Consider the following 14,913-nt stretch of genomic DNA (forward strand, 5'->3'; position numbering starts at 1 on the left):
TGTGTCTTGAAGTGCCTTAAAAGAACATCATAGAAATACAACTAAAAAAAGTTAGTTTCGAATGACCAAACATTGACATTGCAGATGAGAGCTACGGTACTCAGAATATTAAAAGAACTAATTGAGTAAATTACAATACCAAACATCTTTGAAAATGAAAATATGGATAAAAAATTATTTTCGATATATTTGTGTCAACAAAACTCCGCAAAATAGTTTATTTTTTCGTTTTAACAATTTAAAGTAAGATCACTAGTAAATATAATTTACTTAATGAATTACGACAGAATTTCGACAATTGTATACTACAGCAAATAAATAAGATTTATTTTAAGACACTTCATTGATGTTATCTACAAAAATATCTTAATAATCTTTAATAGTAATTCCTAGTATAATATATAATATACCTAAAGCCCGAATAGCTGTAGTTAATTTTACTTAATTACTGACATACTTTTTACCAAACAGAATAGATTTTTATTGCAATAATAATTTAATTTATAATTTATTGGATGCAAACAAGCAAGACAACTCTCGCCAAATGACTACAACATTATATATACCAGAATGTGAGAAGAATCAACCGAATAAAAAACAGCTATTGGTAATAGTGTTCTAAGTGAAGCTGACTATGAATTGAAGTGCCTTAAAAGAACATCATAGAAATACAAATAAAAAAGTTAGTTTCGAATGACCAAACATTGACATAGCAGATGAGAGCTATCGTACTAAAAATAATAAAAGAACACATTGAATAAATTACAATTCCAAACATCTTCGAAAATGGAAATATGGATATAAAATTATTTTCGATATATTTATGTCAACAAAACTCCGCAAAATAGTTTATTTTTTCGTTTTAATAATTTAAAGTATGATCACTAGTAAATATAATTAACTTAATGAATTACGACAGAATTTCGACAATTGTATACTACAGCAATTAATCAAGATTTATTTTAAGATATTCCAGTGATGTTATCTACTTATATAAAATATCTTAATAATCTTTAATAGTAATTCCTAGTATAATATCTAATATACCTAAAGCCCGAATAGCTGCAGTTAATCAAACGCATAACTCTATAATAATCCAATTCCCCGAACAACAGCTACCATTATGGGAAATAGTTAAATATCAAAGCCAGAAGGCGCGTTAATACTGTTATAAGCCTCTTCCTACGACACATCCACCACATATTACTGCATGCAAATTACTTTGCAAACTATTAAGTGTTGAAGCGGCAGCGGTATGTAATCTCGCAAATAGACTTATCAGCTATGAAAATAAATAAGTTCGTCAAATTGAAGTGCTCCGTAGTGGATGTTAACGGAGAACGGCGGTGGTCTCCCTATTATATATTAATTATTCATTTTCGAAAAAGTGGATAATCAATAAGTAAGAAATGGTACACGTATAAGTAAACTGAATTTAAATGTATTTCATGTTAAATCATATAATTAATAGTTACGTAGATCATTCAAAATTGCAATGTATATGAACAGTCTTCACATGAGTTTGTAGTAAACAAATCAATTTAAATGAGTGACTAACACAAAAAATTTAGGAAATTGCATCCAGTCAAAACAAGGAAATGGCAATCCATCAGAGACTTACAGTTAATGTATACAGAAAATATAATATAAATAAGCAGGTTCCGTATGAGTCAGCAAAACATATAGTTTATTCAAAACAGTAGTGACGCACGTCAAAATATGTTCTTGTCGAACATAAATTCGTTTTAGAGTCAGACATTATTTTCCTTCTCTTTTTATTCTATTTAGAAAGAGATAAAATGCCGTTTGACAAGTTCGAACATGTAACCGAATGAGCCTGTAAAAGTCGTCCGTTTGTCAAACGTCTGCAAACGTCTGTCTGTCGTCTTGTTTTAATGAATAATTTCAAATCACGCCGGTTTTTATTGAAAACAAACAAACAGCTGCACGGTATGTTAGTACGGGAACGGTCGTTAACATACCTAAAAATTTTTTTTAAAAAACGGATATATCGGAGATCAAATATACGAAATATATAAAAACAGTAAGTAGTTTTTTTAATCCAAACATAATTTAATACAATTTTTTCAGAGAAAATTAGTCTTGAATTTATCCATAAAAAGCTGAAAGATATGCAGCTATTTGAGGAATGTAGAACATCTCTTTATACACAGTTGGGTAATATAGGATTTAAGTGGTGAAAAGATAACCCACGAAGGGGTTTAATGGAACTTCCAGACGTTGCTTTTAAAAGAATAAAATTCTTTAAAACTTATAACGAAGTCAAGGAAGAATTATTATCAATTTATATATTTGGATGAGACATGGATTTTTCAGAGTGCTACATTGGGTCACTCATGTCAAGATGATAATAAATATAGTGTAAAGACAACAAAAGTTGATGGATAAAAGTAAACGTTGGAACAACTATCGATTAGGTTTTGTTAGTCATAACATCTATTACTAATTCATTGCAGACATATGGTTTACCAAAAAGAATGGTTTTATTCCTGATGCAGAATTACTGTTTTCCGCTAAGTCCAAGAGTGTCAAACATGAGGAAATGAACCATAACTTATTTTTGCAATGGTTTGAAAATCATCTTTAAAAAAACTTGGAGGAACCATCAGTTAATGTAACGGAAAATCCACCATATTGTTAATCAGTAAATATAAATGAAATATTTAGTTGCATTATATGTAATATACTTTTTTAGAAATAACCTTGAGGAAAGATTCATGATACATGATTCAGGTCGAGAGGATATTCCAATTAGAACTGTTTAGATTTATGGAAGGAAGCTTCGTTGACAATAACACCTACGGTTTGGATGAGCTCGATCAGACATTGAAGAAGGTACTGACAAATGGTGGAATCATGAGCAAATTTTTGATAGATTGTAAATAAGTAATTAAGCTATATTCACTTGAGTACTGATTCTGAAAGTGACAGTGTTGAATAAAACGTTGGTTTATGTTTCAATGTTGACAATTATCATGACCGAGTAATTAAAGAAGAAACAACTAAAGGTCAGTATATAATTACTATACTTTAACCGTAGAAAATTGTATTATAGAGTTTTAAAGCTTTATATGCGTGTGTGTTGTTATTAAGAATATATATGAATGTTTGTTTAAAATGTATAAGGAGAGAAATAATATTAACTACTTTGCAGATATGGCAAATGCATTAAAGAAAATGTAGTGATTAAATCTAGTTTTATCAAGAAAGATGTATACAGATAGTAACAGAACAAACTAAGGAGAAATACACTAATACAAAAATGACTTTAAAAGGAAACATTGCATTGCAAATAAATTACTCAAGTATACTATTGTAAATTAGGTAGATTAAGCCTTCGAGGGCATACTACATAAAATACAGTCCTAGAACTCTACCTATACTAATGTGGAAACAAATTAGAATGTAAATATAATAAAACAATACTAACCTATAAATTATTGTGGCTGTATAATTAATTGTAGTTTTATGTTCTTCAATAATATATATATATTAGATGTACTATAATGTTTAAATACGTTATAGCCGGCTTGGTGGCGTAGTAGTAAAGGCGACGGGACGGTCTTACTGCTTTTCCGATAGTCGCGGGTTCGAATCCTGCTGGGGCATGGTCGTAAATGTATGTTTGTGATTGTTTAAAATTTGTGAATGTTCTAGGTAAGAGTATAAAATCCGACAAGGAGAATAATCTCAGTCACGCCAGTAACCAGGCTGGGTAAGACCGGATATCTTCCGTGATGATTTCTAAAGTTGGTCACTCGCGAGTCGGTAAGGCTTAATGCTGAGGACCGTGGTTTGGAGCCCACGTTAAACTTTTGGCCCAGGCCAGATAAACCCCTAGTTGGTAAAAGGAGACTTTAAAAAATATATATAATTAAAATATATAAAAAATATTAGATATCATTATTCTTTCTTTATTTTATTTAGATTAGAATTTTGTCATATGTCAATGTCAAAATGTACTAACACTCAGAGTTGATGAGGCAACATTGCGTCGTCAAGTCAGATAACGTGGGTTCACTGCTGTTTTGAATATATTACAGTGTACATATAAGCAACAAACAAATAAATTTATTGTAGACAAAAATGAAATGGTCAAGACAGGGCAATGAGAGACATTGCAGAAGTTTACAGTAGACTTTACTGAATTAATTGGACTTGGTTGGTATGAATTGGGATGGGTCGCCATTGACAACCTGTGGCGACGGTTTTTTGTGTGTTTTTGATTTTGCAATATCTCTTCAATTTAATTTTTATGCCATTTGTTACCAAGTACTAATGCCAAATATCTATGGCAAGTTACTCAATTGAACGCAATTGAATAACGCATTTAAATGATGCCTTCCTTCTATATACAAGAGTTTAAAGGCAAGTCTTTTGATAATATGGCCTGTTCTGCGAATTCGGCTTCAAGTGTTTTGAAACATGACCTAGTTTCATTCGAAAAAAATCATCTTCAGCGACAATGCACATTTATATGACCTACAGAGTTAAATAAAGATTTTTTTATGATATATTGTGATATCACACCGTCATATATTCAGAAGTATCTAACATCCATCCACCACCCTTATTCTTGAGAATAAATCTCTCGTAGAGGTAACGTGAATTTGAAACGAAAGTTGTACGATTTGGTGTATATAACGTGTTGCAGGTTTATGTTATCAACATAACTCAGGCCACAGATCTTAATTCAGCCCGATTTTTGCCGGTGAGCCATTAAAAAATTCACTAATTTGTTTAAAATTTAAATACAAGATCATTTCAAATAAAAATCGAATTTTAATAATATATTATACGTGCATAAAAATCAAAATGTGTAAAAAAATCTTAATTGTGTAATAACAAATCCCGAAACCATTCTGCTGCTTGAGCAGAAATAAGGAAAATCTGCTCAACAAACCATCGCATAAAGGATTAAAGAGAACTGTGGCTATAGCATGAAATACCATGAGTACTCGTATACATACTAAGCAACACTCCACAGCGAGTAAATAATTAAAAAATAAAATGATATAATAATAAGAGCAAATAGACTTTTCATAAAAAATTAATAAAAAACTTATATTTTACAAAATATAATCACATGAGGAAAGAATATATATAAGATACATCTGCTCTTTATTTAAAAAGACACCACATATGTTCTATTAAGCCTTAAGTTGAATAAAACATTAATCAAATACTTAATATGAAATAAAAAATGGTTCTACAAGTATTGAAGAAGATTAATCTGAAGGAAATCCAGAAATCATCACAAAATATTGGATATAGTTTTGGCAAATTTTTCTTTTGAATCAATTGACTAATAAGGAAATTCACGAAAGAAGGGCTTGGTTTAGACACCTACTAGACTTTGAATTAATTTTAATTTTAATAACATTAATTATTTAAAAATAAACTTAAGGAATTCTAACAATAATTTAATACGTACATTGTAAACAGGCAGTTTGATTGACTCTGGCATAAAACGGCTGACAGGAACACCGTCCTCGGTGACATATAGACCCAGCGATATGTTCTCGGCACTCCCAGTCTCCGTTACACTCATCTCCGAGCATGTGAGATTCCACTAGGTGGCCACACACCTGAAAAAGCAATACATTTTCTCATGTACATCGTATTGGTATCGTAAATAATCTCGGTTGTATCGATATAAGCAAAAAAGTAAAAATTATCTGACAGTATATGTTACATCTGTATTCAATTACTAGCAATTTCTGTGTGGCGCAGTATGATATTAATTATTAGGAGGGTAATTAAAAGTATAAGAGAAAACATAGAAGTACTGTGAAATATATACAATTATATTAAATCATCTATTGCCTCATCTTTAATCTTCAGTTAGATTGCATTATTTAAATGAAGAAGTAAATTATGACATGAGATATAGATATATATATATATATATATATATATATATATATATATATATATAAATATATATATATAAATATATATATACATATATATATATATATATATATATATATATATATATATATATATATATATATATATATATATATATATATATATATATATATATATACACGGTATATAAAAACGAAATTATCAAGTGATAATTTCTTTAGAAATTAACTATAGAATTAGTTTACCCAGTAATTATGTTCAAATTTTCAAAAATTGTTATCACAAAAAGCTACTAAAATTTCATGGCAATAAGAGGAAAATACAAAACCAAAACTAGAACAAAGTAAAATATGGATATTTAATATGAGTAATATTTTCCCAATTCTTTCTCCGATATTTCCATTGTCTCTCCATATGTTAGTTACAAAACGTGTAGGATTTTAAGCCTTTTGTTCCGTTTTTCAAAAATATTTCAAAGCCTTCTTTTACCACCAATTGTTTATCTGGATTGGACCTACTGGACTGGGAGGCTTCGAAACACGATCATTAGCGTAAGGCCACCGACTGGCTATTGACCAAGTTAACGGATTATTCCAGAAGAAATCCGGTCCTACCCAGTCTGGTTACTGTCGTAACTTAGATGCTTTTCCTTGTCTTATTTTGCCTTAGGAATTACCGCAATTATAAATAATCACAAACGTAAATTTACAACCATACTACAGAAGGATTCAAATCAACTACGATTTTTTGAACCTACATTATAAACAATACTGGTGGCTCTATCCTATTCTACAAAAGCCTTATGTCTAGACATCTTACTCATCACTGAACTACAATTGGATCTCAAATTTACCATGCAATTATTTTATTATAATACAATTTTTACAGCAAAATCTAACTTCCGTGTATTGTATCCGCAAAACTCGGAAAGTAGCAGATGAAGTGACTCGAGTGTTTTACCCAACGTTAACAGAAACAAAATATCATAGTTACGTTGCGGTTAGTTATTTAGTTAGTTAGTTACGTTATTAGTTACTACAGGTTCCAATTTAATCTTAATATTTTTTTATATGTAAATCCAAATCTTGAATGGTAGTAGATGGATTAACTTGACATTTGAATGACACATTCAAAGCGTTCTGCAAAATTCAGATAAAAACGTTATGAAAAAACAATATTATAAGAAATTACTTCTTATGCTCAACACCCATGAAAACATGAAAAGTAAGTATTTAAATTACTGCATATGTCTGATAATTTTGTTTTGAAATACGTAAGTTGTTAAAAAGTCAAATTATACATGCAAATTAGAAAGTTACATGTATTTTGATCAGCGATAATTATTAGGGCAAATTCGAAGTATTATTGTAAACAATTGTTAAACAATATAACCTTGGCATTTCCCTACATAAAAAGAAATTCTACATTTAACGGTAATTATGACACTGTCATCATTGTATTTTCTACATTCATTATTTTCTTTAATTTACATAAACCTGCTGTCGAAGCCCATCAAAAACATTTAGACTTATATGTGCATATGATGGGGTCAAGGGGATATAGTGTATTATGAGCTACTAAAACCAAATTAAGCTATTACAGCAGATGTATATTGCTATCAAACCGAATAAATTGAATCCATTGTTGCAAAAAAGACCTGCAGTATCGAGTAACAAAGGTAAAAAAATGTTATCGTTTTGAACGCCATAAGTTGGCCACAGGTTACAATAAATATGAAGTATGCACTGTTGCAGCTCGAATGTGATGTTCTATTATATTCAGCGTACTCACTGTACATAACGCCTTCTGATTACCACTAGTTTAGGCCGACGTAGCATGGCTTTGGCTGGCACACAGTACACATGTTCGAATGTAATCTTAGTTATGAGAGAATTCGACTTATGGATCTGATAATAATCAGTAAATCGTTTGCTGGTTTTCCACACTCTGCTCTCGAACTCTTTTCTCCTTAACAATTTACTGGGACGATGTTTAAACATGTATCCCGTAGTTTCCAGTAAATTGGTATAAATATATCAGTTGTTATCGTTACTGGTGGTTTGCTACTTTTCCCAATTTATCGCCTACAAATGGGAAGAAATGATCAGAATACGTGCAATTTTTATTTTATTTTGGAAATAGTTTAATAAAATATATTCTCCTAAAAATCAGTTTTTTCTGTTTTTTTATTATATAACATGGAATACAAAACAAAGCCATTAAGACGATGAAATTTTCATTGGGGTCATTTATTCGTAGATATCATTAGTAACCGAAGAAACAAGAAAATACCGCCTATCACAAACACTGACATTTTCAATCCGAATTCGTTAAGCTCACATTTCCCGCCATAATTTATTTACGAGTATTTTCGCAGGAATGGGGTGCGAATAACGTGCCGTACATCTTACTCCCACCCAGAAACCCGGACGAAGACTTAAAAAAGACGAATTGTTCCTTAAATGAGGCCCTTATCAGAATTGGATGGAGATGGGGCCGGGACGCGGTGGTGCATTGTTCAAATTGGGAAATAAACGGGAGGTGAGCGTTTCCTGGAGGGAGGAGCGCTTTGGAACGGATCCGTGCCGAGCCTGCGGGACTATGCACTCAGGAAAACGATTTCGTTTTTTGATTTAATCAGTTCACATTTTCGGCGTTTTCTCCGGCGTGGGGGAGTGAAGTAAGTAAATTGATTTTCGTTTGTGGCTTTATGTAATTTTATCGTGATGGTGATGGTGGTAAAGTGTGTAGTTTAATGACACAATGGGCTGTTAGATATTAAGACTTTCGTTTTAATTTTTTTTAACTTTTCCGTGACTGAGCGGATCATTTTATATATCCCAGATGCGATTTCTTTTTAATAAATTTTCAAACGTTTTTTTTTTGATTTTTTCCTTCCAGGTGATCCTAGAAAATATATTACTAAGCCCATTTTTAATCAACTAATTGAATTTAGTTGGAATTTGCACCGAAAAACTGAATTTAATTACGTGGGGTACCTTCGCTTCCTCGCACAGCCTACAGCCTACCGAAATCCTAGCACAATGCATGTCTCATCTTGAGTATAGCCCATCGAATTGTACAAGAATGAATGTACAAGAAACCACATATTTGGTATTGGCTTTTCGTAATATAACCATGATGAGATCTGGTTAACACTTGTTGAAGGCCTGTATTTAATTTTTTTTTTGATTTGAAGAATATATGGTCGTTCAGCAGTGAACAGCAGTGAAGCACTGAGTTCAGGTAAAAGCCCAAAAGTTTAAGTCAGTCAAAGCAGGCATTCGAATCTACTAGAAGCATATGCCGAATTCATGCACACTTATACGACGAAACCAGTCATATTTTATTAAATATAATTTTCTGGATTATTTGGTAAATTAAAAAAATAACAACATTATTAGGGACTCGTGCACACTATACACAATAAACAAATTAAATGAGGCCTAGCCTCAAATGTCACAAACAGTGTTATTTGCCTCGATATTATGTTAATTACACTTTAGACCTAATTAAAGTACTTAAAATACCGTGAATAAATTACCAATGTTCAAAATATACTAACTGGCTAACTATACAAAAGTCAATTTTTCTTTCAAATTCATTTTTTTTGCAGAAATATTTATACCGGATAAAGTAAATACGTAGAATTGTCATAAAATATTTATCAAACATAATTTAGCCTATTACTTCCAGGTACAACATCAAGTCAAAATTAAAACTATATTTTTTTAAAATTTTCAAATAAATTTCAAAACCCCATATTTTCTAAAACATCATGTTAAAATTTGGAACCAAAAATTATTATATTTTTACAATATTAGTTAAACTATACATAATAATATTAATTAATATATACATAATACTATACATAATATTAATTACTATACAATGCATATGTGACTATGTAATGAAGAACTGGTGTAATGAGGTACCATGTTAATAGTTTACTAAGAAACGGAAAATTTCCCAGTAATTTCGCTCTTTCCATAGAGAAAAGTATTTAGTTTCATGGTAATTGGCTCATTCAGCAGTACTCGATAGCTCGTCGATAGCAAATATACCAGATCCATTTTAGGAATCTGATCGTGAAACATAAATTCGAAATAACGAAGATGGACAGTGGTCACGAACAAATATTACGGCATCGCTTCTTGACTAGAAACTACGGTTTTTGTCGCTTGAGTACCACACCACTTTGTTCGTTTCATTTTGCATTGATGAGACTGACAGATAAACGTATGTTAGTGGCCCAGTTTTGAAGATCGTACAAACAGGAAGCGTCTTCAAATAGTTTTCTAGACAAGTATACATAGTGGTCAAAGTTTATTTTATAATTACATTGAGGAATGAAGCATGTCTCAATATACCGTAATTAATTTTATAAACTTTCTGACAAGGTAAAGGGTTCTATTTTTCTTTCTTACAGCTGGCGATCACATAATATCGACTGTCAGAGTGTATTTTTTAACACTGAAACTGTCTCGTTGATATATCAAGTAATTCCATCCATTTTCGGACTTTCCTGAACTTGATTTCCAGACAATCTGAGTGGAATTTGATCAAGAACACCAGCAAACTACGGGCCATCGGCGAAATTTCTTTACTTACACCAGAATATTATTCCCTAATAGGGCTAAGTAAGTAATTTTTCGTCGTTTGTGCCTCATACATTTATAACTGTTGTGGGCTCACAACCTCTGTAAAATCCTTAGACCCTTCATAGTGAACTATGTAAAATATTAATATAAATAATATAAAACATATAGAAAATATCCTACTGATTAGAAGAATGATTCTAACTGATAACACAGATAAACTCTTTAGATATCTGGAAGAAATAAACCAAACATTTTCAATTTAGTTCTTTCTCTTGCTAATTTTTTTAGTTTCCAAACTTTCCTTTTATTATTTAGCTTCTTTATATTCATTTGTTTTACTATCCCGTACTATCTAATATATTAGTATTAAAAATACATGTTCCAAGTAGCTGAATAATATAGCTGTGTTGTGACAACTATAAAAAATAGGTAAACATATGTACATAGTTTATAATAATTTATTGGGATTTGTAATATATAATAAATTTTGAAAACTTAGTTACTCCTGACTATTTTTAAAAATTGTGTGATACTACATTTTAGTTTTGTTACTTGTGCTAGTATAGATATAAGGAACATTCTAAGTTTTATAAATGTCTTTATTATTCTTTGTGAATTAACAAGAAACACTCTTAAGCATTTTTATAACTCGCAATACATCTTTAGTTCCAACAACATCTTATCCATATTTCAATCTTCTTGACCTTCCTCAACTGGAACTGTCAGTGCCGGAACCGCAAGTTAAAAGTGCTTTCAGTCAATCTTCTCCACAAACTTTACTTACTATAATACTGACACGTTCATGAATCCCTAAATCTATCTCTCCTATCACTGAACCACCATTTTTCGAAAGTGTAACAAAATAATTGCCTATTCTTTTTAAAAATAGATTGCTTTAAAGTATGTTTTGGTTTCTTGGAACTTCTTTGAACCACAAAAGCATCTTTCCAACAGCTTTATGAAATAGTTTGTCTTCTCTAATCTTCATTTAAAAAGATTTCAATACAAAATATTCCAATATTTAATGACGATCCTTCTACATCACCGCAAAATGAAAAAAGTTAACTATTATGTCACTAATTTAGATGCATCTTTAAAAATTATTAAAAGGGATTCGTTCATTATTTCATCATTATGGATAATATTTTTTATACCACTATGATGCTGAAATAAATCAAGAAAATCAGTTCCAGAAGTTCAGTACCTATCAAGTTCTTATATAAAATTTCATAACAATTATTTTTGTAAATAAAAATACAATACAACCAACAGGAGGTATATCTTACATAAATAATATACATACTTACATATTTATATATATATATATATATATATATATATATATAATGTTAGGTATTAAGCTAAATTGTATGTATATAGTAGAATATAAATTACGTGTAGTAGATAGGTTAAATAAGGTTTTTGTTTATTTTTATTTAGACATTACAACGACTATTATGTACAAATTTCATTTTAAAACGTTTTTTGTGTTGAAAATCTAAGTTTGATTATTTTTTACTTTTTAGTGAGTTCCTTATTTATTTTTTGAAGTCGGTTCAATTTTTTTGATAAAAATATTTCTAATAAAAGAAATGGAAATAAAAATACCATCAGAAAAATAACAACCATATCAATATTAATTCATGAATGATGGAGTGGAACCGAAATTGCGAACTCTGTCTTTGTGGCCGATATCAAGCAAATGAGAGTTTCCAGTCTAGTTGCTGACTGGCGGACTAATACCGATTAATGGGCAGATGTTATGATCATCGCCGATATAAGATCGATTCGGAATTATACAGCAATTGCACGCGACCCTCGACAGCTCCATCTCGACCGCTCCGTTTCCCCTGGAGATGATGTCGGTTTGGTCGGAGACTTCGGTGCTTTGAAATGCCGCTAATTAGACGGCCTTTTTTGCTTCCGACAGATCATTTGTTAACCGGTGTCCGTTTACTGGACCATTGAAAACGTATACGTTTTACGTTGTAGTATTAAGCGGACCATATAAAAGAAATAAACATATCTTATATTATCAAAGTAATTTTATTCAATTAAGGTTTTTCTATCACCTTAATTGTACATGAATTATAACTACGTCTTATTATCTTATCTATATAGAATTATGTTATAGCGATATAATTATACACAGGGGATGGACAAAATAATATGGAGACCTGATACACAATATTAATGTATTACTAAGATGTTGGGTAACCATTTGCTATTAAAACAGCTGTAATTCTTCACGTAACGTGTATGAATGGAATATATATTATACGTATATTCCGATGGAATATTGTCCCATTCTTGTGTCCAAACGTCCAACAATTGATTAATTATTTAGTTTTAAATTTACTTCTCAGTCTCTGCTTGAAAATTTCCCATAACGGTTCATGTATGTTGATGCCTGTCGATCAAGCTGGCCAGGTAAGCTATTTGATGATTTACTGATGCTTCTCAAATCAAACCTTAACCTTCTGGCCTGTGTAAATTGGCGCATTATCATCTTTGAATATGGTAATGGTGGGCAGTAATATGCTGATCATAATAAGAAGTCAATCATTGAAAACTTTGAGACATAAATTTACAGTAATCCGACCAGATCTGAATAAGACAACCAGCTGAATACCACGATACTGTCGCCAAATATAAATAGAACTACCCCATGCTTGACTGTAAGAATCATAACCCGGCCATTTGTAGGAATAAATGTAAACAATCATTCCTCAGATCATACCACATTCTTCCAGTCCCACAAGTGTTAAGGTTTCATTATTGCTACACCACTTCTTTCATATCTTAGTCGCAACTCTCTCTCTAACTCACGTAACTTTGAGTTTACTATTACTTTTACAGTAGCAGTTTAATGTTAACTTAGCGAAAATTTTGTCTCCCTTTTTGAAGAAAACAGTGGCGTGAAATTTTATAAATATTTTGTATATGCCCTACAAATAAATATATTCATATAAAATTAAAAACGTCTATATCAAGCAACCTGGAATAGCCATCATATTAGTAACCCAACATGTGTAAGCCTCTCAGTGGTTAGCCGTTTGGGCTAAGAGTTTAGCTCGCTAACAATAACTAAAATCGAATCTGCGTCAAATTAGAGATTTTTTTAAAGTTTATAAAAGAAAATAAAGGATAGTGTCAGTTAAAATTATGTTCATGTTTGTTTTTTATATTTAAAATGATATTAAAATGAAAAGTGAGTGATTAAAAGATTATTAAACGAAGTAATTTTAAGTAGAATTTTATGTTACTTTCGGTTGTTCGTGCATTATTGGAATTATTAAAGAGTTACAACAAGTTCGGATAAAAAATTATTAAGAGTAGTATGGTCACGTAAAGTTACATTTTACATTTTTTGTAGAGAAAACAAACTAATATGTCCACTGTATCGGAAGATATATACACTTTTGCACAGAAAAATCGACATGTCTGAAAATTTCATCCCAACATAGATTAACAAAACTCGAGAATAAAAAGAATCATCTGTTTTCGTTACTTACAAGATATTTAGATTTTTGCAATCACAATATTGATTTAATTTGTGTGGAGAAGAAAAAGCAAAAAAGGAAAATTGTTCTTGCTTAAGGAACGATATTAACGAATATAGTTCTGGAGACAAAGTATATCATTGTACTAAAGATTCTAAAAGTTGTTAATATTTTTCTGTACATTTTGCTGCTATTGATTTCTGATTAATTTCAGGCTTCTTTAGCAAATACATTTCTTAACAAAGCAGTAACCGAATATTGCAGGTAATAAATACGTTCATTTGTGTAGCAAGAGTTAAAATGAATACTACACAGGATATTAGCAGTTATAAAATAGTTTCATAGACTTTTACAGTCCATTTGTAAACATTCTAAAATATTGATTAATATTAAGGTGTTTAATGATTAATGCAATAAGATATGTGACTAAATGACATTTTATTCTTTGAACCTTGTATCAATTATTTTGATTATTTACTTTATAGGTCTAAATTTTCGAAAATCAATAGATAATTTAATGATTTATTTACACATTTCTTTAAAATAAATTTTTAAGTTCTAAAAAATAAATTATCTAATAGCGTTAAATATTGTTTTAATATACATACTATCATTTTCAAAATTGTTTAATTCACATATTGTCTGTTTTAACACACAAGCATTTCTTACTTCATTTATTATTCCATACTTATATTTATAACGTAAATATAAAGAAATATTATGTATACTTTTAATGCTCTAAAGTTATTGCTGTTCCGAAAATAACCCTACTTTGTTATAATGCTCAGTGGCGTAGTAGTTCACAATACTTTGTTGATTATTGATAATTAATAGAAATTAGATTTAATTAAACGCAAATTTAAAAAATGTTAATGAGTGCTCGCTCTTGAGATAGTGCATATATTTTAATATAT

General features: G+C 30.4%; 1 protein-coding gene across 2 annotated transcripts in view; it reads right to left on the minus strand.

Moving 5' to 3' along the window:
- The window catches only part of ImpE1 (Ecdysone-inducible gene E1), a 131,172-nt gene that overhangs the window by 21,890 nt on the left and 94,369 nt on the right, over positions 1–14,913 (minus strand). For both annotated transcript variants that reach the window (XM_076410286.1, XM_076410285.1), the window contains exon 2: positions 5,456–5,609. In XM_076410286.1, coding sequence (XP_076266401.1) covers positions 5,456–5,582 — 127 coding nt within the window. In that variant the 5' untranslated portion in view covers positions 5,583–5,609. The remainder of the gene's footprint in view (positions 1–5,455; positions 5,610–14,913) is intronic.

Source organism: Rhynchophorus ferrugineus, unplaced genomic scaffold (assembly GCF_030347505.1).
Source record: "Rhynchophorus ferrugineus isolate W39M unplaced genomic scaffold, kcgeb_rfMv2 rfM7, whole genome shotgun sequence".
Lineage (NCBI taxonomy): Eukaryota > Metazoa > Arthropoda > Insecta > Coleoptera > Curculionidae > Rhynchophorus > Rhynchophorus ferrugineus.